The sequence below is a fragment of the Tripterygium wilfordii genome, chromosome 19, assembly GCF_013401445.1.
Source record: "Tripterygium wilfordii isolate XIE 37 chromosome 19, ASM1340144v1, whole genome shotgun sequence".
NCBI classification, from domain to species: Eukaryota; Viridiplantae; Streptophyta; class Magnoliopsida; order Celastrales; family Celastraceae; genus Tripterygium; species Tripterygium wilfordii.
The window spans coordinates 11,666,189-11,689,310 of record NC_052250.1 but is presented as its reverse complement, the minus strand read 5'-3'; the positions used below and the strand labels follow the sequence as shown (position 1 = coordinate 11,689,310).

The following is a 23,122-nucleotide window of genomic DNA, read 5'->3' as shown; positions in this document are numbered from 1 at the left end:
ATTTGGAAGACTTAACGGCCTCTTTAGTTGGTTTGGACCATAAGCTTTGTCTTACAAGTTCAACTCAAATTTCTGACACTCACTCCGCTGCATAGGATGTCAAAAATACTTGCACTCCGTACCCACATGACCCGCCCTAAATAAGGCGGATGCAGGACGTTAATTCAGGAGCGGGAGAGGGATATGAGTATTTTTATGAAAATATATAACATTGGGTCCCCAAATTATACTCTTAGTTTATCTTTCGTCCTTAAACTTATTTTACTTCTAACTTCATCCTTCAACTATTTGAAAGGTATCTATTTCATCCTTTAAGTGAGAGAGTAGTCGAAAAAATTCAAGGTGACATTTGTTTGGTATATCAAAGTAATCTTAGTTGACAAATTTTGATAAGCGTGAATGATATTATCCCTAAACTATTAATATTTAGCACTTTTAATGCTTAAAGTGCATAAACTATACAACAAAATAGTTTGAGGATTTTTTGAGATAACATGTGTAAATTTAAGTCAAATGAGATGAGAGACGTAAAAATTACGCCAACTGGGATGAGATGCCACGTATGATTTTTTTGATGTCAGAATAATTTGAGGGATGAACGGGACACCTTTCAATCGTTGAGGGATGATTTTAAAAACAAAGAAAGATATAGTACAAAAATAAAATAGGGGCATAGTTGAGGGACCAATTGAATATTTTTTCCGTATTTTTTATGGAGAAAATAATGCGAATGGATTCTGCCTCGCTCGTGTCGTGGTTCCCAACATTCAAATTTGCCAAGCTCTCTGTTTCTTCTTTTCTTCACTTCGTAAAAATCGTAGAAGAGGAAGAGCAAGGAAGAGAAAAGACTCTCGACTCTCTCGAGTGTTGTGCAACTAATGGATGACGACACCGCGGGCGCATCACTTCCTTCTGGTCCGGACGCGACGAAGAGGCGAGTAACCTACTTCTACGAACCGTCTATCGGAGACTACTACTACGGACAAGGCCACCCGATGAAGCCTCACCGGATCCGGATGGCCCATAACCTAATCGTCCACTACTCTCTTCACCGTCGCATGGAGATCAACCGACCCTTTCCTGCCGGCGCCAATGACATCCGCCGCTTCCATACCGACGAATATGTTCAGTTCCTTCGATCCGTCAGTCCTGATGTCCTAGCCGAACCCTCCTTCAACCGATCTCAAAAGCGTTTTAATGTCGGTGAGGACTGCCCTGTCTTTGAAGGCCTCTTCAACTTCTGCCAGGCTTCCGCTGGAGGTTCCATTGGTGCTGCGGTCAAGCTTAATCGAGGTGATGCCGATATTGCGCTCAATTGGGCTGGTGGCCTGCACCATGCCAAGAAGAGCGAGGCGTCCGGGTTCTGTTATGTCAATGATATTGTACTGGGAATTCTTGAGTTGCTCAAGGTTCACAGGGTAAGGTTTTGTTCTTTTTCTTCGTATTTTTATAGTATAAATGTTCTGTTCGTCTGTTTTGGAAAATTGAGTACAGAAGTGAGTAGGAACCGTAGAATTTTCCTTTTCTCTTTTCTGCACTTTGTGACTTGAGGTTGAGGCAACACCGGTGTGCATCGTATTAAGACGTGGGGATGCTTTGATTCTGTCATTTTATCTCTGGGAATTTGAGATTAGGGCAAATGGCATTGTTAAATCCGATGAAATGCTTCTCCAACTGAAGTTGGAGTCCCAGGTTGATTGTTAATGAACCTGTGAATTAGATTATTTGCTTGTATGAAGCAAATGTTATATTCGCTTAGATCTTTCTTGACTTTTTTCTTGCAAGGTAGATACATTGTATGATGTTCCTTATTTATAATCTCAATAGTTGTTTACAGGGCTCCATTAACACAGTGGTCCTTTGATATATCTAACCAAGTCGGAAATTGTTGCTTGGGAGTCGATGTGATGTATTACTGAGATGGTTCGAAATTTACAAACTGTTCTCCTTTGATTTTTGAAAACGTTTTCAAAATGTACAATCTGAAATGGTTTGATAGATATTTTACATCCATTTATTTTGGTCTACTTCTTACTATACCATGCATTCTCATGTGAACCTTTGTTTCTCATTCCCCTGTTGATATTCTAGGATCAAGGTTCTGATTATGCTTGTGTGCCATTGTTACCATCTGACTGACTGTTGACTGTTTCCTTCATCTACCTTTGGGCAGCGGGTAATCTACGTAGATATTGATGTCCACCATGGAGATGGCGTCGAGGAGGCATTTTATACCACCGACAGAGTCATGACAGTCTCTTTTCATAAGTATGGGGATTACTTTCCTGGCACCGGGCATATTAGGGACACTGGGGCGGGACTTGGGCAGAACTATGCACTGAATGTCCCACTGAATGATGGGATGGATGATGTAAGCTTCCGTAGTTTGTTTCGGCCTATAATCCAAAAAGCTATGGAAATATATCAGCCAGATGCTGTTGTTCTTCAATGCGGAGCTGATTCATTGGCAGGCGACAGGTTGGGGGATTTCAACTTGTCCGTGAAGGGTCATGCAGATTGCCTTCGTTTTCTTAGATCTTTCAATGTACCTTTGATGATCTTGGGTGGTGGAGGGTACACCATTCGCAATGTTGCCCGTTGCTGGTGCTACGAGGTAGCTCTCTTCCTCTGGTCTTCTCCTTTCTTTTTGGAAAATTTTGAAGGGTTATGCTTCATTTTGTCCCTTTGTAACAGACGGCGGTTGCAGTTGGCGTGGAGCCTGATAATAAATTGCCATATAATGAATATTATGAATATTTTGGCCCAGATTATAATCTTCACATTGTACCAAGCAACATGGAGAACCTTAATGCACCCGAAGATATGGACAGGATAAGGTGAGTTTGAGTACTGTGTTACTTGTTATTTTCTCTTTCATAGTTCATATTATTGCTAGTATTTTGGAGTACTATTTGTTGAAATGTTGCAATTCCGTGACAAAAGCTTTTTTGTGTTTATCCAAGTTTTTCTTTTATGATACTGACTAGTTGGAGACTCGGAGTTTGTTGTGACATTGATAACTGCTGATATACTATTAGTGAATGGAAATGATTGACATGTGGTAAAAACTTTATTATGAACTGGAAATTAATAATTTTTGGTATTTCAATTACTTTTGAAGAAGCTGAGTCACGTGTTTCTATTTTAAATGAAAATTATTGTAGGCTAGTTGCCTAATGGGCCAACATGAATGTGTGTAGCATATTTCAAGTGAGGTGTGAAGATTTGGTCCATAGACAAATAATATGCTGCCAGCTTGGCAGCTTCCAATATTTATGGTTCTGCACTATGTCAATTTATCCTCAAACAAGCTTTGAGTTTATTTCTGATCAGCTGTTAGGTGAGTGAGCTCTCTTTACAGCTGATCTGAAGTAAACTCGCTTTTATGGATACTAAGATATCCTTTTCACTCTATCTTTAATTGGTAACAGTAGAGCGACTATGGTTCCTTGTGAAAGTCATAAAATTCATGCAGTTTTTTCTTCAATATAGACCATAGTTGATGCTGTGGGAGCCAAAGCTTTTTTTATGAAGCAGAAAAGAGGCTTGTGAATTTCAATTTTGTTTGAACTTTTTTTTTTCACTATGTGAATTCCAATTGCTGACGGTCTGGACATTGGCATTGCCTTCGTCGAACCAATTCTTCCTATAAATTGACATTCATCTATTAGCTTACTCTTCCTGTCATTTGTGTTTGGGTTCTTCTTTTCCCTCTAAAGCTTTTATGTGCACATTCTGTCGTACTGTGTCATAAAGGTAAGGATTGATATGAATATGTTGCAGTCGGATCATCTGTGCTTTCCAAGAACAAGTGCCTAATTGCTTAGGTGACAAAAATGATCAATTGGTGCGTTCCTTTTTATACAACCATGGAGCAATAGCTCAGTTGGTTATGTTGTTTAGTTTTACCGTTTTGTTAATACTATCTCAATGAGTAGTTGGCAAAGACGTCTGTTTCAGGAATGTGCTACTTGAGCAACTCTCAAACCTATCTCATGCCCCCAGTGTACCTTTTCAGACAACACCTCGAACTGCACAAGCTCCAGAAGAGGTTGGTTGGCAGTGGTGGATTTTTTTTGTGTATTATTATTGAATGGGATATCTTTTCCTGATAGTGGCATGTTGGATGATGTAGGCAGAGGAGGACATAGATCGAAGACCTAAACCTCGTATTTGGAATGGGGATGATTTAGAGTCTGATAATGACGATGATGCAATTGATCCTCAATACAGAACCTCAAGCACTGATAATCAAACTTCAGTAAACACTGAGATGAGGTATGTCTGTATATATTCTTCAAATCTTCTGAGCATATATAACTTGTAATTTTGAAGAAAAAAAAATTTATGTTTCGCTTCTCTTCAAAAAAAAGGAAAAGGAAAAAGAAAAAGAAGAACAAACTAACTGTTGCCTTTATCTTCCTTACTCCACATGAAACAATCATCTTGTGTGAAGAATAAGTTTTAGTGGTCCCTTATCAGAACAGTAATCCAGCTGTCATATTGTCATTTCACAAGATATTATACTCACGAGAAGGTTCTCAGGAGCATCTCTGTGGTGTTGTTAAAATGCACGTTTTCTGGTTACAAATTGATTAATTTGTTCATTGTTAGAGTGTGCAACATAGTTCGTGAAATCTACTGGTTTGACCTCGTGTTTTCTTGGCCTGACATTTCTCTACATATATGGCTCATGCAATATAGACAAAGATCTTTTAGGAACGTATCAATTGTTGACTACTCAGTCCCAGCTGACTTTTTAAATCCTCTCTGTTAGGAACCTATCAATTGTTGATGGGTTCAAGTCCACCACTCAATTCCAGCTAATTTTAAGTTCATGTCTTCTCACTTCATTTTCTGTCTCTGAGGCTTGGTGTGTCAACTTATTTGAAATGCCAACAAGCTGAGATGCTAAATTGATAATGCGCATATGAATTTCAAGGACAATTTGGGACCGCCTTGTGTGGGCTGGGGGGGTTAGGTTGATAGAGTGGCAGACTGGGTAATGCCCGTGGCCTTGACTTTGTCACCACCCAACAAGCTCTCCGTTAGGTAGGATTTTATTGGCCCAAGCACTTATTTGTTGAGGAGAAACTGATCCAATTCGTAGTTGTTGATGTTTATACCGATCGATCATAGAAGAAAAATTATGATTAATTTCGATTAAGCTTCCTTCCTATTAATCTGGAAGTTCTTCTCAGACACAATGGAGGTTCGTAGCTTGGGAACTACTTCATCTTTCCTCACTTTCCTCCTCCACTCGTTTTGTCAAATGTCATAGACCAATGACCACATAGGATAAGTTGAAATGCACAAACTAGTGAGGAACCTTTTGCTGTATGTCTTATGTTCTGTAATTATTTTATGCAGGGATGTTGTGGATGAAATGGATGAAGAGAAAACAGACTAGCATCCATCACCTCGACACTGACGGGAAACCTGTAGCTTCTAGTCTCTTTCAAGCACCTTATCTTACGCCAAAGGCTTATTTTTCAAACCAAGAACTTCTTTCCAGCTGCAGGACGCACTCAGATCCTTTAAACGAAGACTGGGAGTAGGCACTCAAGGAGAAAGTGCTAGGGCTTCCTTTTGTCGACTGCCATGTATTAACATCAAAGTTTTGTTCAGTACAAAGAAACATGGATACTGAGATGATCACTGTGCAGAAAGTATTTGGATTGATACTAAGGCCACCTTTAAAAACATGGATACTGAGTGGTGTTTTTTTAATCAGAAGAAAACAATAGAATTATAAAGATGCAACTGAGAGGTCAGTTCAATTTTTTGAAGCAGCCTCTTCAGAAACAACCTCTTCGTATATTATATGGGGATAAGGTCTATGTAAGTTCTGAATACATTCCTGATCTCGTGTATATTGTGGGTGTGCATGGGAGTGTATACATCACCAATATAGTGCATATTGTGAGCGTGCACGAGAGTTGTTTACTGGAGCATGAAAAACAAATAGCTCTCTTTTGTTAAATTAATGCACTTATTATATTGGCATTCACAACCTAAACTTGTCTGATATGCGACGAGATTGGGCTTCTATTCTCCACAAAAATTATGTTAAATCATGAATTAAAATGCGATTAAGTATTTTAATGTTTATAATGTTAACATATAATAGATTTTGAGAAGAAAAAAAAATTAAATTTTAAATCTTAAACATTAAAAATTAAAAATTAAATCTTAAATATTAATTTATAACTTCTAAACTCTAATATGTTATTTTTGTAAAAAAAAAAAATTATGATTTAACATGATTTTTAGATAGAATTGAAACCTCCCAACCCTCAAGTAGCTTGTTATATGAAGATATGAAGCGTCGTTGAGCAAGATTCTGTCGGAGAAAACAGCAATGTTTGTGTTGCCATCTACCCACCACCACGAACCGTTGAACTACTATCCTTTTCAAACTCCCCGCCACACCCTTAAACCCCCGAAGCCATGCATCAATCTTCCCTACAAAATCAGAGCCCCTCCAAATCTAACAATTCTCCATCAAATAACCCCAAAATCTCAATCATCCCACCACTCCACCAACATAGTCAAGACCGATGATGATCGGACCACCAAATCTCAACAAACCAAGACCCAGGACGATGGCATCCCCGTCGATGATGTGAAAATCATTGCTAAATTCAAGTCAAGATACAACTACATTCGCGTCCTTGAAGTCTCTCGGAAGGCAGACCATCCTTTCGCTGGCTCCAGACTCCTCCTGCTAGATGCTCCTGGAAACATCCACAGCATATCTTTCCTCTTCAAATCTTTCACCAAAACTTACTTTGATGTCTTTGCCACTTTGCCCCCACTTTTACCACCAGGACCTATCGCAATTTTGGGGTTTGGGGCAGGTTCTGCTGCCCGTTTGATACTAGAATTGTACCCGAATGCGGTGGTACAGGGATGGGAGCTTGACCCATCTGTGATTGCAGTGGGGAGAGAGTTTTTCGGCCTGTCAAAACTGGAAAAACAATACCCAGATAGGCTTTTCATTTACATTGGGAATGCAATGAATGCTAGCATTAAAGATGGGTTCTCGGGGATTTTGGTTGATTTGTTTTCTGAGGGGAGTGTGATTACGGAGCTTCAAGATTCCAACAAATGGGAGAAGCTCAAAAGGTGTTTGAGGAAAGGCGGCAGAATCATGGTGAATGTTGGGGGAAGTTGCGTGGAGGCCGAGAATTCTCGGAGAGATGGAAAGTTGATTATGGAGGAAACTTTGAAGGCAATGCAAGTGGTTTTTGGTAACAAGCTCTCGGTATTGAATCTGGGGAGTAGAAAAGACGATAGCTCGCTTGCTCTCACAGGGGAATTACCGAATCTCGACGAGTGGAAGAAGGCGGTTCATGGGTATTTGAGGCGCTATGTTTATATGTGGAAACCATTTAGCGGCTAGTGTCACATTTGCCTTTTCTGTTGAAACCTGAAATTTGTCCAATTGAAAGACCTTCTACTTGTTTATGCCATGCATTTCTAGACTTCTAGTGATTCCTTGATATTGAAGTTTTGATGTTTTTCCAGTACTATGGTCCTAAAAACAGACATCACACTATCATATTATTGTTAGGAATTTAGACAGGAGATGAACCCACATTACATGAGTCTAAGAATGGAGAAAAACTCATTTAAGTCAAAAGCTTAAGCCTATGAATTAGACCTCTCTATGCCTTATAAATCACATACTTTTTTTCTTTCAATTTTTCCAATGTGAGACTTTCTGTGATTCCAACAAATATCGGCTCTAAAAACTAAACGAACTGTTATGCTTCTTCAGTTCTTCTCTTCCTCTGCTTACAATTCCCAAGGTTTTATTCTTTAGTCAACCTTTACTGTTAGGCCTCAACGGTTGCGAATTGCGACTTTTCACCCCTGATAAAGAATACTGCTTTCTCCTCGTCTACAGCATTTTTCATGATCAAGTTAGTATCGCTAGAGCTCTCTCACAGGCCTACCAAACAACTGCACGCTTGGATCATCTAGACCAACCTCTCCCGCGACCTATTTTATGCAACAAAACTCGTGCGGTTCTAAGCTATCAACGATGCATTGTCTCTGCTCGCAAGCTGTTCGAGAAAACTCCTCAACGGACCGTCTTTCTTTGGAATGCCATTATTCGAGCCTATGCTCAGTCTCAAAAGTTTGATGATGCTATGTCGCTGTTTATAAGGATGGCTAAAACTAATACAAAACCTGACAACTTCATGCATGCCTATGAGAATTCTGACACAGATGGGCTCAAGAGTTTTTCATGGAGGAGTTAATTGTTTCTGGGTTAGGATCAGATTCTATCTCTTGCAGCTTGTCACTTTCTTTAAAGAACTCCTGTGCACAATGTTCTATGGGAAAGTGGTATTGATTCTAATTCTCATGTAGGTAGTGCGCTTATGAGCACATAATGTTTTTAGTAGCTTATGTCAACCTGATTTAGTCACATGGTCTGCTCTTATTACTGATTATTCTCAGTCTGGAGACTACTTGAAAGCTTTGCTTCTCTATAGGAGTTTAAATATGGAACGTAAGAAGGCATATCACATATTGATTTTCAGTGTATTAACTGATGCTGCTCAGTTAACAAATGTCAGGCCTAGTATTGAGATCCATGGTTATGTTTTTCGACATGAACTTGGATCAAACATCGTGTTTCTTCTACCCTCATTGACATGTACTCTAAGTGTGGTTTTTTGGGCTTGGGGATTCGTATATTTAAGGCTATGCCGGAGAAGAATATTGTTTCTTATAATTCAGTTATTTCAGGTCTTGGTTTGCACAGACTTGCCTCCAAGGCTTTCAAAATGTGGGAGGACCTAACAAGTAAAGGACTAGAGCCCGATGAATCCATTTTTCTGCTCTCCTTTGTGCTTGCTGCCATGCTGGCCTTGTTAAAGACGGTTGGGAACTTTTTAGGAGGATGAAAGATGAGTTCTGCATCCAAGCCTGAAATGAGCATTAGGTTTTCGACTTTTCATGGTTAAGCTCCTTGGTATGGCTGGAAAGATGGAAGAGGCTTTTGTCTTGTCCTGTCTTTGCCCAAACCTCTGGACTCTGGCCTTCGGGGAGCGCTTTATCATGTTGTGATGTCTATGGGAATTCTGAGCTGGCAGAAATTGTAGCCCAGCAGATTTTTGACAATGAGCCAAAAAAGGAAGCTTATTGGGTTGTGCTTTCGAATATATATGCTACTGAAGGGAGATGGAATGATGTGAAGCAGTTGAGAGATGATATCACAGATGGAGGACTAAGGAAAGTTCCTGGGGTCACCTGGATTGGTGGCTATGGCTATTGATCATGAATGATGCTTGTGAAATACCACAGTCCACACCACATATTGGCAGCAAATTAGTCCTGCGAAGTAAATCCTTCAGTTTTATTAGATGTCATAAAATTAATCATTTACGTTCCGGGATCTTTTTCTCCCTTTTAATTTGTTGATTTCATAAGGAACTTTTATTGAAACACATTAAGGTTGGCTGAATAATAACATGTAATTATTTTATGGTAACTCTAATTTTTGGGACATTAATTTATACCAATAATTGAATGCGCTTACCTGTAGTGATAGTAATTTTGAGTCCTTGAAATACTATAAATCAGGCAAGGTTAAATTTCCAGTAGAGTGTTACAATCAATAGTGATGAAAAATGACATGCAAATGAAAACACGTCATTAGATACATGCACACTCGTAACATGTAAGAAGTGAAGTTTATTAGATCCACATCATATATAGTGGTCTTAGATTAACGCAATTTCTCTGCAGGACGCATAATATTGTTCTTCAATCTTCATCAACCATACCCTGCTGGGTGCAGGGTGATTCGGGATCACTCCATAAACTGTTCAGTACAGACATGGGAAGGACTGATATGCTCTGAATGTGTTTGATCTTGTAATTTTCCTCCCCTCCATCAAGTTTCAACCTCTCCAAGTGATCATCGAGCAAAGGTAACAAATTCAACGTTTTCAGTGTAGTCACGTTTTGCAAACCTTCAGGGAGCATCCTCAGTTTCACGCAGCTATGCAAGTGGAGGTATTGTAAGCTTGGTAGTGCTCCCTCTTCAAGCTCTGTCCATTCCTCCAGAACATCAGAAGCAATCATGAGAAACTCAAGCTTTGGAAATCCACCAGCCCTGCAAAATTCTTTCCCCAACTGCTTTGCATCATAAGCTTGCCAGAGGGTTAATTTTCTCAAATTTGGTAGGAGCTGGAGCACAGATGCCGGGTTTTCCGATAGATGAGAGAAACCCAATCTTAGGTTTGTAAGCTTATCCATCAAGCCAAACCAGCTAGGAATCTTCTCTAGTTGCCCCTCCAGGCGAAGTTTCCTAAGAAATGATGGAGGTGAGAATGACTCCAAGAGGACAAGTCTTTGTCCGTCAAAAGAATGTTTTGCTTCAAGGGACAAGCTCAGAAGACTCTGCATCTTCATAATGGAAGCAAATAGCTCATTGGCATTCTCTTCTGCCACATTCATCACTCCCAGCCTCCTGAGCTGAATCAATTCACTTAATTCTGTTGCAACAGTGTCACCAGGGTGTATTCCAGTGAGTGTCAAGAGGTTTTTCCATTCACCTAAACCTGGTGGTGGCTTTATCCCACCCACAACATCTGTTTTGAACATTTTGAGGTGTCTCAGTCTTCCAAGTTTCAGGACTTCAGCTGATAACTCTGCGATCCTGCACCTTCGGATGTCCAAGGTTTGTATATATTGTAGATTACCAACTGTTGGTGGAAGCTCGTTGATGTCAGTTCCTTTCAAGCCAAGATAGGTCATGTGGATCAGGTCTCCTATTTCATCTGGTAAGCTTTTTATCCCGCTTTCTTCAAGATCTAGCACCCGCAAAAATTTTGCCCATTGAAAATCCAACCAATTACCATCAGAAGGGCCTTGATTTTCAAAGAAAAATAAAGACCGAGGTTGAAGATCTTTTAAGTTGAAAGCTAACTTTTCGATGTCTGTATAAATTGAAATGCGGCGAGTAGGTTTGGGGAGACTAGAATCTGCATTGATAATTGTAAAAATGTTTTCACTAACAAGGAACTCGCGATGCATAAAAGGCACCTTGAGTTTCATCCCACCATCTCCTTCTTCTTCCTTGACCTGAAGCATTCCCTTGTTGACCAATTGCTTTATATATTCTCTAGCTACATCTTCCATAACTTCTCCTGCCTTTTCTTGAACCAGACCCTCGGCTAACAATAACCGGATCAATCTCCCTCTTGATATCCAGTAATTCTCAGGGAAGATGCAACAGTACATCAAACAATACTTGAGGTAATATGGTAGACTAATAAAACTTGATTTGAAAGGAAAAGATGATGAAGCATTACCTTCCGCCATTACTTCAGAATTGATTATGTTTTCTTCCTTGTCTCCTTCATTTGCAGTTGGAAGCTTGATGTCATGCATCCTTTGTACATTTTGAAGGAGACGGCCTTCAATATTCTGCAGTTGAGCTCTGAAGCCATCATTAAGCACCCGTTTATCAGATACGCTTTGCTGATCCATCTGAATCATGAACTCATCAATGTTATTTTCCAAGTCAAAAATCAGATCTCTCAGCTCAGTTGCCCAACTAAGGATGGCAGCATCACCATCTATTCTGCTTACAACTTCAGTGAAAGATGTAATCTCCTTGAATGTACCCGTCAGCCGTGCTATTTGATCTTCATGTCCAAGAAAAGTTTCAGTCACCTGAAATGGCAGGGATTCCAGTTTCTGTATCAAAAACTTCACCATTGCCTCTTCCATTCCGCAAGTCAAATCAGGAAAAGTGGGTTCTCTCAAGGAAGAAAGAAGTAGATGTAAGGGTCAGAGCTCTTGAATATGGTGATATTTATAATACTTGTTTATCTCAGAGCCAACTTCTTGGCAACTTCTCCATATACCTGGAAAATCTTGTTGGTTCGGCATGGAATACGGCATTGTTTCTGGTGAGGTGAATCAAATGAGAAGGAGACTTAGGCTTGAAAGACCAACTTGCCATACCATGTTGGCAAGTTTGCATTACTTTACACACACACATTTTGATGGGCCTGCAGTTGGGCCGCCTGATACTTCTCTTGTTTTTCTGGGCCCTGCACCCAAACTTGGGCTATTCAGTCTTCTTTGGGCCGAAGCATGACTGTTTTGTGGGAGCTCAATTGGATCAACTAGTCTAGTATCAGTTTTCTTTTGATGAAGTCTTATTAACGAAAATGATATTTGTCCCAACAATTGGGATCCCAGTGATCTCAATTGTTGAAGTGTGTGGAGATGATTTAAAGTGTTGTGGGAACCGGACGAGTAGTGTTACTGTTCTTTTAAATCTAAACTCAAATGCTATAATTGTGATTGTTTATTTATACGGAAAAGGTCTTTCAAGTATCAACCTTCTGCGGCAGCATGCGTGGATAGGACTTAGGAGGGCATGCATAATGATTTCGCCATTCATTGATAACGATTTACATTATTTTATTTCTTTCTGGGGGCCCAATTAATGTGTTGTGCTGCGAGTTAAGTGAGCCCTATAGTGTTTCTTTTGCAATGAATAGTTATTTCACATACCACATAAGTTTGAGGATAAATTAGGGATCGTATTTTGGGTGGACGTCATATTCATTTATTAAACTTCAATATATATAATGTGGATCACTTTTTGAGAATTTGAATAAGTGAAATGATAAGTAGGGCTTATTGCTTTGAATCCCATATGTTCCAAATTAATAGTGAAAACATAAGTCCGCATTTTAAATCTGTATAAAAGAATTCAAATATATATACAAGTTTTGACACTTCCCTACACCTGTAGGCTCGGTTAAGTGAGACCCAACAATTAGACACAGGTAAAGGTCATGTCCAAATGGATTGAGTCTTCGTTCTGATATCATATTAGAAATTGAAGCTCAAACACATCAATAAATATTATTTGCTCTAGGCCATGCGCCCGCATGGATTTGTTCACCTAGGTCATCTTCGTAGTATTTAGGTCTAGTAAGCGCGTTTATTGTGTGAGAAGTACTTGAACTTTGCTTATATGCCATTTAATTTGGTTATTTCAATTTGATGTGGGATCACCAAGATAGTTCATAATATTTTAATAGAATTTCACATAAACTTATGAATTCATGTTTTAACTAGTAGGTTTGAGAATGTATAAAGTTGCTTTCTATCTCTATCATCATTGGCCTACAATTGAAACATGAACACATGAGGAAGTTGTGTCGAAGAAAGGCTAAGTGCCATAAAAAAAGGTATAGAAGGAAAGGAGAGGAGAGGGCTATACATAAATATAAGACTATATCAAAGAATGGTTGGGGAAGTAAAAGGGATCACTACATCAACCAAGTTGGTACTTGGTTGGATTCCCAACATCTATCCCTCTATAGACCCCACTTTCTGCCCCTCTATGCCATATGTTGTATTCTTGTGTACCTCACACTAGGTGCCATGTCCCTTATCAATAGGGGTGTAAAAAATCGATCCCAACTGAAATCTAAACCGAAAATCAATCCAAAATTTTTTGTTCGGTTCACGATTTGGTTCATGGTTTTGGGATTTATGGTTTTCGGTTCAGTGTTAAATTAAAATCTTCTGTCTCAAACTGAAAACCGAAAATATTTGTAGAGTTAATAATATTTTATATATATATATATTATATTTAATATAATGACTTACTAGTATTAATTTAGTAGTTTTAAATTATTAATTTTTTGCAATTTACTTGACTTTTGTTTGTTTGAGAAGATAAGCATGTACAGATTGAACAAGAGTAATTGATGCTTGTTATATTTTTTTTTATTAAATCCCTTTGACAACTGTTGTATTATTTTTGACACTTGTTTGGATAATGAATTATGCAATTTTCACTTTTTCAGTTTATAAAAATTCTAAAAAACTGAGTCATTTCGGTTTAAACCCAAAAACCAAAACCGAAACATACGGTTTGGTTTATTTCGATTTCTGTTTGTATAACGGTCTGGTTTGGTTGCTTAAATATGAAACCGAAAATATTCAATTTGACTAAAACCAAACCGAACTTGAATCGAACCATCGAACTTCCATCCCTACTTATCAATAATTTATTTTTTTACCAGCCACAATTATCGATTATATTTTTTATTTTGTGTGAAAGTCCAAGAGAAAAGAGATTTGATGGTTAATTTTTGAGTTCGAGAGCTCTTTTTTTATTTTATAAAACTTGTTCATATTGTCGTATTAGTGAAATTCTTTGTCCGATGACGTGATGTAGGTAAGGTGTGCCAAACTTCACACGGTAAATCTTGTATCTTTTTTCTCTTTTGTTTCCGCATATTTTCTAAGGAAAATGAAGGGGGTAAAACCATGGGACCGGATGAAATTTCAATTGAAGTATGGAAGTGCGTAAGAGATGTAGGTATAGTATGTCTCACTAGGTTATTTAATCAAATTATTAAGACCTATAAGATTCTTGATGAGTGGAGGAGAAACACTATAATACCTATATACAAGAACAGAGGTGATATTCAAAGTTGTAACAATTATAGGGCCGTGCATCAAATTTATGTGACACATATTGAAACTTTGGGAGAGAGTTGTAGAGCGGAGATTGAGACACAATAGATGCAATTTTTTTTATTAAGGGGACTTTTAGAAAATATAGAAAAAAAAATATATGACTTCAAAAAATAAGAAATGATATGAAGTTAATGAGAATGAATGAATATATGACCCATCATAGAAATGAATATACGTGGTGGATTTCCGTTGAGATTCCCTCTCCCTACTTACACGTTGACATCACTATATAACATAAACATAATATATCGATTTATTAAGAAAAAATGCATTATACATTGTATTACCACTTTACCAGTAGCTACTGATCTTTTCTAAAATTAAATACTAGAACAGTGCCCACACGGGTCCCATCTAACACCATTCACTCGCGGGTCTCACGCGGGTCCCATCACATGTGGGGGTCACACTTACACATAATGAATGGTGTTAGATGGATCCTCATTTTAAATAAAGTGAGGGATCCCTCATTTGAGAATTTTCATATATATATATATATATGATCAAACGATATATACATATAGCTAGGTACATGTAGGTACCTATAGCTAGTGTTCCCTGCGTGTCGCAATCATGCTGTCATCTCATGCATCCATGACCATATATATGAATCTATGATGATATATAGGATTAGGAATGTTGGGAGTAGCATGTGAGTTTCATCCAGGCTTGTAAATTACAGGGAAGTAACTGTTATTTTGTTAAAAAAATAGTAAAGGCAACTGACAACATATATGTAATTAGAAACCCGAGCTACTAATTGAAATGATAAAATAATGTGTACTTTCTTAATGATCAAGGTTCGAATTTTCCTCCCGGATTAAAAAAAAACATATATGTAATTAGTCCAAAACGTATAATAGAATTAATGCTAAATCGACATTGTTTATACGTTCTGTAATTATTTATGGCCCGAGGCCATTATTGCATGCACGTTAAGCACCTAGTTATAAAGTATAAACCAAGGCCATATGTTTCTGGGCCGTACAGATGTCGCCTGTAATCAAGCCCAGTCCATACGAAGCCCAACTGAAACCGACTGAAAAATTACGGATTTACATGCATTTTACAATCTATTTGCGTTGATCTGTAGATTTTATGGATTAAAACTAATTAATTAAATTGCTAAAACATGCTACTAGGTAACCGATATAGTGGTAGCTCATGGGAGCCCATGTCTTTTAAATGAAATTTTAAAACGTTTTAACTCTCAAAATACATTTAGATTTTTTTAAAAAATTACATATTCAGAATCAGCGTATAAAACTCTTTCTAAAAAGATACATTATCTATAAGTTTTATCGAGTAAATCTTAATTCCATTATTTTTTTCAATAGAATTTTCATAAATAATAAATTTAGAACTAAAACAATGAATTATAGACTGTGCTTTAAAAAACGGTAAAATCTATATTAAAACAATAAAGTTTGGACAATGAATTCTGAGATAAAAGAGTGTAAATATAACTATTTCATTGATTAAATCAATGGAATAAACCTGGTAGCTCTCATAGACTATCAAACTGATGGGCTACATGCCATTTTCGTAAAAGTAAAGTAATGAGTAAGAAATTTAGATATATACGTGTATATTCCATGCTTGTTTGGATAATAAAAAAATGTCATGCTTAGTTAGCATGACAGGTGGCGTAGAGAGTGAACCTCACAGAAAGAATTAGGAGTCAATCCAGAGGTCAGGATAATCCTCACATCACAACAACCCTAACCAACTAAAAGATTGACACCTCAACAACCTAAGGATTAAGATTCTAACAAACTTATCTCAACAGAAGCTTTTGGAGCCCCTATAAAAAGAACTATCAACCTAATACGAGGTACGCATTTTGAATTGTGACATTTAAAACTTTGATTCATTCTTGAGAAAGACAATTAATGACTTGAGCGTCAGAGCTTCCTCAGGCAACGAACGACCATCCCCATGATTTTGCAGGTCAAAAATTCGCCTTCTACCTTGCAACTTGGATCCCAACTACTGATGTGTGGGTCGTGCAGATTTTTGCATGACACTACTAGATTTTCCACAGTAAGAGAATTGTCAATCAAGCACATCCACTGGTCTTTCTCAAAGAATTTAGTTAACCTCTTATTATTAAGGAGGCATTTTATAATGATGATAATTGGAATCTATGTTGCAACAAAATATACCCATTTGCTTAATTTGGTGTGTAGTTTACAATGTTATTTTGAAAGTTTTTACCCAATAAACTGCAGATTTCATTGCATGAGAAAGAGAGGTATTTGGGAGACATCCCCATGAAATAATTATTAGAAGAAAGTCATAGTCATGATTCTTTTCTTTGCATAGTGTACCTTCCATTTATTACACCTTTGTCTTTTGCCCTTCTCCATTCCCTCTAAAATGCTCTTTGCCTTCTACCCTCTCCTCCTATTACTGATTTTGCAAGTTTTGTTTCTCTCTCTCTCTCCAATATTAGGGTTTCCTCTTTGAGGGCACACTCCTTCCTAACAAATCTGTGAAGCTAAAGCTACCTTTTTTCTTGAAAGAGCTTCTTCAAAGAAAAGGTACTACTTTTCTTTTAAGTACGTCTGATCAAGCAAAACCTAGATCATCAGAACAGGTAATCTCTCTCTCACACACACACACACACATATATATATATGCAGCTTCTGTCTTTCCATGTTCTATGGTAAAAGTTATTTTTGTGGTTTTGTTCTTTTTGGATAAGCGAAAGGGCAGAGAAACTAGCACTCTTTTTGTTTAAAGCCTCAGATTTAGGGCTTGTCCATGTTCATGTTCATGTACAGCTGAAAAATTACAGTAAATTGCACTGTTCAGCTGATCTCATGTAGAATTCATAATGATTTTATGGTACCTATCATGCTAATTAAATTAATCAGAAGTCTGAACAAACACATAGAGAGAGACAGAGTTAATGCTTTTGGAAATTAAAAGCAAATCAGATGCAATATTCAAGGGAGACAAGCGGAAGGCCCTGCAAGTAGCTAGGTTTGTAGGGAATTATTGTGTTATTGAAATTTATATGAAAAGAAAAAAAGGGGACTGACAAAGAGAAAAATTAAAGAGTCATAAAAGAAGGTATTTGCAAATAATTCAACTGGTATATGTTTGTTCAAGGTTTTTTTTCCTTCCTTTTTATTATTTTTTTTCAAAATTGTATGTGGGTTTTGTTTGTTGAGAGAGGGAGAGAGACAATATGCTTGGTATCCCTAGTATAGTTAGAGAAATAAAAAATGTTAGGGATCCCAGTTATCACAGTAATTCTTCTTATCTATTGATTGATGTAAGTATAAGAGCCCATAAAATCTTGTAATTGAATCATAGAGTGACATATTAGTCACTGGGATGATTGGGATCCCTTTGAGGAATTGTTAAGGAGTCCAACAAGATGAAAGACTCACAAGAAGTATATTTTCTTTTCCAAAAGAAAAAAAATTTATGGGGGAGACAAATTTAAGCAGTTAAAATGAAATATCCATCCTTGATAAGGTAAAACAATTTCCAAAGATCATTTATGTTACAAGAGCAAAGAATATATATGTAAAGATTGCCTTGCTCAAGTCATAAATGAAAGAGTATAAATTTAGAACCTTATTTTTGGTCAAAATTAAGAAATGCATGCTTTGATGAAGTACTTGCTAGTCTTGACTTGATCATCAGCTTGTATATATGCATGTGTGCAGTGCAGGAAAGAAATGGCATCATCATCAAGCAGCAGCTACAACTCACCCTGTGCAGCCTGCAAGTTCTTGAGGAGAAAATGCATGCCAGGTTGCATATTTGCACCATACTTCCCTCCAGAGGAGCCTCAAAAATTTGCTAATGTCCACAAAATCTTCGGAGCAAGCAATGTCACCAAACTCCTCAACGAGCTCCTCCCTCACCAGAGAGAGGATGCAGTGAATTCACTAGCTTATGAAGCGGAGGCTCGAGTCCGCGACCCTGTCTACGGCTGTGTTGGTGCCATTTCATTCCTCCAAAGACAAGTGCAACGCCTCCAGAAGGAACTTGATGATGCCAACACCGATCTCATCCGCTATGCTTGCAATTCATTGCCACCACAACCAAGTAATTCAATGGTGAGGCCAAGGGTTAGTAATGTTGGAGCAAGTTTTTATAATAACAACCCTCCTCCTCCAGCTGCTGGTGGTTTGCCTCCTCCTAATTATAATTATACTAGTCTTCCCAATTGGAATGCTCATAACACAACCTCAGGGGAAGGAGGAGGCCATCATCATGGAATATATGATGATTTAAGAGATTTGTGATGAAACCCATTTAGGGTTTCTCTAATATATATTAATTGGTCTATATATATATGTGTGTATGTGTGCTGTAGATATAGCTAGCCTTCACATGGAGTCTTGAGCTAGCTGAACACCCAAGTTATATAGTAATTTGATTATTTGTTGGGGTTAAATAAACGTCTTTCTAAGAACAATTGAGTAGTTAAGTTGGCATGGGATTGCAGTGGGAGTTAATTAATCAATAAGGCTGTGTGTAACCTTTGTTTTGTTATTAGTGCAACTCTAGGCATGTGCATGTGAAATCTCTCTCTCTCTCTCTCTCTCTCTCTATATATATATATATATATAATATGGTAGGGTGTCTATCATTGTTTATGGTCAAGAATAAATGCAAACAATCTGTTAAATTTAAAAGATGACTCTCTATAGCATAAGTCTATGTATGGCTTAATTAGTCCTATATCTTATACTACATATATATAATTCTTAACTTTCTTTCTGCAGCTAACTAGCTTTGTTCTTACCAGCTGGAGCAAAGCAGTTTTAATAATTGATTTTGATTCATGGCCATAGGTTTCAGAAAGACACACACACACACAGTATATGAGCATGAATATGCATATGCCTCTTTCTTCTTCTTTTTTTGAGTAAATAATATGCATATGCTTCTTGACTTAGAGACTTGAAAGTTTTCTGTGTTTGTTTTGTTTATTTTTTTTTTTAATTTTTGGGATAACTATGCTTCCAATAGTTTTGTGAAAACTCACCTCCTCCTCTCATTTCTGTGTGCACAAAAAATATCCAAAACAGTAAGTGAATAAAGTAGCTAGCAATACTCATTCATTGGATCCGGAATATATAGCATGTAAGGGTATGGTTTCAGTTCTTGCAATTGCTCTCAGTCCTCCACTGTTGTCAACCCAATTATTTTACTAGACAAAACAGTAGTGCCTTGAGACTCACACTAGACCAGACATAAAAATACTACTCTCCTCTCTCATCCACATTTTAATTACTAAGCTAGTATTCATACATATTCATATGATTTTATATCTACCATTTTTTAAATATATCTTCATCTTATACACATTGATGGGAATGCATATATGCATGTAGCTGAGATATTATTGTGGAGTGATTAAATCTTACTAATATAATGTAAGATATATATCTTTAGCTCCAAGAGAATTATTTTTGTGATCAAGAACATACACACACATATATATAATGAAATACTTTAGGATTAGGGTTTCTCTTTTTTCTTATTTATCAAAAAATTCATAGAAAGAAAGGCGCGGAGAGCATTAATTTCTCTTGGTAGGCCTTCCCTCATGTATGATGAAAGTCCAAGCTTGTGTTTTTTGCGATAAAAATGTCAATCGTTAGTATTTCAATTATTCTAGTTGTTGAGTTGGATGCACCTAATCGTTGTGAATTCGTGAACTCTACATATAGGTGTAATAATTGAGATAGTTATCTACTATTACTGGTTTGAGAAAAGAAAAGACTTTTAAGAAGAGAGTGGTTTCGTGATTTACTGGAATGTCGAGTCCAATTCATTACATTCTCTCTCTAAGACTAAACAATCACACGATTACATGCATATTCATGATCCATGAGTGATGATTCATTCATTCATTAGTCGTATCATGTATTCTCTGTCTGTCTGTCTGTCTGTCAGTCAGTCTCTTCGTACCCACACGTTTGTATTCATGTGTCGTTTACACTGTTTCACCTCCCACTTTTTGTCAGCTGCCCAGTCTGGTCTTCTGGTTCTTTGAACAGTTGGACACACACATGTGCAAACATATATAGACACTGTGACACTCAACAGACATGAAACAACAGTTGAAAATGTCCTCTTTCTCTATCTCTTCCTCTGGATTTGTGTCTGTCAGTTGAACAGAAGGTAGAGAGAGAGGGAGAGAGTGTGTCACGTCTTACTGTCAGAGTGGGTGAGAGTGGGGATTTCTGGGGTGTTGACTAAATAATAAGCTACTTCTCTATCACTCTGTCTATTAAAGAGAGTAAAGAGTGAGCAGTTACTGTTGTTTCAGAATCCATCAGATCATATTAAACGCCCCCTATCCATCCATCAATCTTCTTCTCCTCCTCTCTGTCTCTGAAAAACGTGAGAAAGGAAGCAAATTCAGGGGGGGCCGGTGAGAATTGGCAGGAGCCGGACAAAGTTACATTAACAGGAGTGTGAGTAAGAGTGTGCGTGTGCGGGTCCTCCTCGTTGGGGACAGGGGACTGCCTCAAACTGCCAACTCCTGCGCTATCAATGTGTTGTAATCCATGGCCATTCAATAGCTTTGAATCTCAATCTCACTACAATTTTTCAAAGTTCAATTCTGAATTTTTTTTTTTTTAAAAAATAAGAAATTATGTGTACGTTTCCCTTCAACTGTGGTTTTTGTATTGACCAAAAATCAGTGGCCGTGCTATTCAAGGGTAAGGGGGGGCCATGGCCCTCCCAAAAATTTGGAAATTTTTTACTACAATATATGTATATGCGTGTGTATGTATATATGTGTTATAATGTTGTAATATGCTTTGTGTCCAATAATAAGTGAGCCCAAGTCATTTCATAAAAACATTAAAGCCACTAGTTGAGAGGTAAAATTGGTGTGTATCACCCTAATGATCTGAGTTCAAATACTCCCGTTTCAAAAAAGAAACATTTCATACAAACAATTCTCTATTAATGAAATAATAAATTTCTCTTTATTTGGCTTACTCCCTCCTATACAGCTACACCATACCATACCCATTAAGATTCTCATAAGATATAACCCTAAATTAAAATTAGCATGGTCAGACTTTTAGTTCATACTCAATCATGGATGATTTGATTTCTACTTAATAAAAGATCCTCGTTGAACACAATGTAAATGATTTTTTTATCTGAACATTCTATGTTTTAATTTGTGAATGTAATTTAATGACGATATATATATTTACTTATTTCCGATCACTTTTAGTAAATTTCCCTTAAAAAAAATTTGGGGGGCAACACCCCCGTCATTTTTTCGCCTCCCTCCATAAATTCCCGGCTTCGCCAACTGCCAAAAATCGTCATTCAATCTAGTCAAGGTTGATCACATACCAATGACAGGGAAAAGCTAGCTACAACTAATTTATCTTTCTTATTATCATGACTAAGCACAATGTCCAAATACCCTCCCATGGTCCATAAGTTGAAACCATATCAAGCACCACAAATCAGTCAACTACAAGCAACTTGGCAGACAATGTGGTCGACATAACACCCCTCATGTCGACGACATTAACCCTTGTTAACAGCCTAAATCCTTATCCCCTTGAATGTCATCGTCCAAACACCTGTATTGTGACCCATACCTCGAGTCAGTCGTCTACAATTGATGTAATCCAACTTCATTAGTTTACTTGATCAATACTCAAGTTTTAAATCGAACCAATTCATTGACACAAAAACAGTTCATGGGATTATAGCCTACATTTCATCAATCACCTCGTAATCTCCTCGTGACACACACTATTTATGACAATATATCCAAAACAGACCTTACTCTCGAGAAAGACCAAATCCAAGGGATTTACTTTGACATACGCTTAAAATCCTCTGAACCCAATCGATTCCCAAGATCCTTATCTTTGGCAATACGAATCATCCATCCTCCACTATAAAAGGAGGCCTTTGACGTCATATAAAAGAGAGTTGATTGACTAATTTTACACTTATATTTGAGAGCAAACACATGACTAACTTGATCGCAGGAGCTTTCCCGACCGGAATCCCTCCAATCAAGAAATCTCTAACACTTCTTGTGGGTTTTTGCAAGATTGTCGGTGGCCCCCTAGATTCAAATATTTGATCGTGAAAATTTCCCCCACAAATATGTATGTCTACCAAAACTGTACGTATTTCAGAGCGCGCGCATACACCATCGAAGAAGATGTATGTGTACGCAAGAGTCGGTCTAATTTTTTTCTTTTTTGATAAACAACTGATATATTCGAACACAAGCAAAGGAATACAACAGAGCATCATATGGGATGACATACATAGATGCAACACAACCAAACTTCACCATATTAGGGTTATGGATATTCTCATCTCTTAACAAACACACCTAGGTTGTGAGGAGAGGGATGTATGGTATGTGACAAATCTAACGGTAGAGGGACTATTTGTACGTGCATTCAAAGTGTGTACACATATTATTTACCCCTTAAATTGGGCATATACTTTTAGGAAGTACTTTCATATATTTTCCAATTCAAAATTCATAGGCTAAAAGAATAAACTTAGGCTCTTCACTTACCCGTAAGTAAAACACATACTATTT

General features: G+C 37.5%; 4 protein-coding genes and 1 pseudogene across 7 annotated transcripts; 4 read left to right on the top strand and 1 right to left on the bottom strand.

Moving 5' to 3' along the window:
• The first annotated feature begins 749 nt into the window (after nucleotides 1-749).
• On the top strand, nucleotides 750-5,988 carry LOC119985139 (histone deacetylase 6-like). 4 transcript variants are annotated; one of them, XR_005465050.1, is made up of 6 exons: nucleotides 750-1,418; nucleotides 2,174-2,614; nucleotides 2,695-2,837; nucleotides 3,784-3,847; nucleotides 3,961-4,051; nucleotides 4,136-4,278. XR_005465050.1 is itself a non-coding variant. In XM_038829326.1 (6 exons), the coding sequence occupies exons 1-6, from the start codon at nucleotides 879-881 to the stop codon at nucleotides 5,408-5,410; spliced, it is 1,398 nt and encodes a 465-aa protein (XP_038685254.1). In that variant the 5' UTR covers nucleotides 750-878; the 3' UTR covers nucleotides 5,411-5,988. The 4 variants fall into 4 exon arrangements, 3 of the variants coding, with proteins under 3 accessions (XP_038685254.1, XP_038685257.1, XP_038685256.1); XM_038829326.1 differs by lacking the exon at nucleotides 3,784-3,847 and adding an exon at nucleotides 5,371-5,988; XM_038829329.1 differs by having other exon boundaries at nucleotides 3,948-4,051.
• A 333-nt stretch (nucleotides 5,989-6,321) lies between these two features.
• Nucleotides 6,322-7,619, top strand: LOC119984943. Its single transcript, XM_038829067.1, has one exon. It carries the CDS (start codon nucleotides 6,362-6,364, stop codon nucleotides 7,403-7,405), a length of 1,044 nt encoding a protein of 347 aa, XP_038684995.1. The 5' UTR covers nucleotides 6,322-6,361; the 3' UTR covers nucleotides 7,406-7,619.
• Nucleotides 7,620-7,771: 152 nt separating this feature from the next.
• Nucleotides 7,772-9,902, top strand: LOC119985575 (annotated as a pseudogene).
• On the bottom strand, nucleotides 9,569-12,341 carry LOC119984942 (disease resistance protein RPM1-like). Its single transcript, XM_038829066.1, has one exon. The coding sequence runs from the start codon at nucleotides 11,755-11,757 to the stop codon at nucleotides 9,784-9,786; it is 1,974 nt and encodes a 657-aa protein (XP_038684994.1). The 5' UTR covers nucleotides 11,758-12,341; the 3' UTR covers nucleotides 9,569-9,783.
• A 4,620-nt stretch (nucleotides 12,342-16,961) lies between these two features.
• Nucleotides 16,962-19,029, top strand: LOC119984944 (LOB domain-containing protein 25-like). The gene is made up of 2 exons (XM_038829068.1): nucleotides 16,962-17,140; nucleotides 18,225-19,029. Exon 2 carries the CDS (start codon nucleotides 18,237-18,239, stop codon nucleotides 18,807-18,809), a length of 573 nt encoding a protein of 190 aa, XP_038684996.1. The 5' UTR covers nucleotides 16,962-17,140; nucleotides 18,225-18,236; the 3' UTR covers nucleotides 18,810-19,029.
• Nucleotides 19,030-23,122: the final 4,093 nt, after the last annotated feature.

Excerpts from the sequence above, each read along its gene's own strand:
- LOC119984944 (XM_038829068.1), top strand. The coding sequence starts at position 18,237 with ATGGCATCATCATCAAGCAGCAGCTACAACTCACCCTGTGCAGCCTGC.
- LOC119984942 (XM_038829066.1), bottom strand. The coding sequence starts at position 11,757 with ATGGAAGAGGCAATGGTGAAGTTTTTGATACAGAAACTGGAATCCCTG.
- LOC119985139 (XM_038829326.1), top strand. The coding sequence starts at position 879 with ATGGATGACGACACCGCGGGCGCATCACTTCCTTCTGGTCCGGACGCG. Across the intron at positions 2,838-3,960 it reads GAAGATATGGACAGGATAAG|GAATGTGCTACTTGAGCAAC; the intron begins GTGAGTTTGAGT and ends CGTCTGTTTCAG. Across the intron at positions 4,052-4,135 it reads CTGCACAAGCTCCAGAAGAG|GCAGAGGAGGACATAGATCG; the intron begins GTTGGTTGGCAG and ends TGGATGATGTAG.
- LOC119984943 (XM_038829067.1), top strand. The coding sequence starts at position 6,362 with ATGTTTGTGTTGCCATCTACCCACCACCACGAACCGTTGAACTACTAT.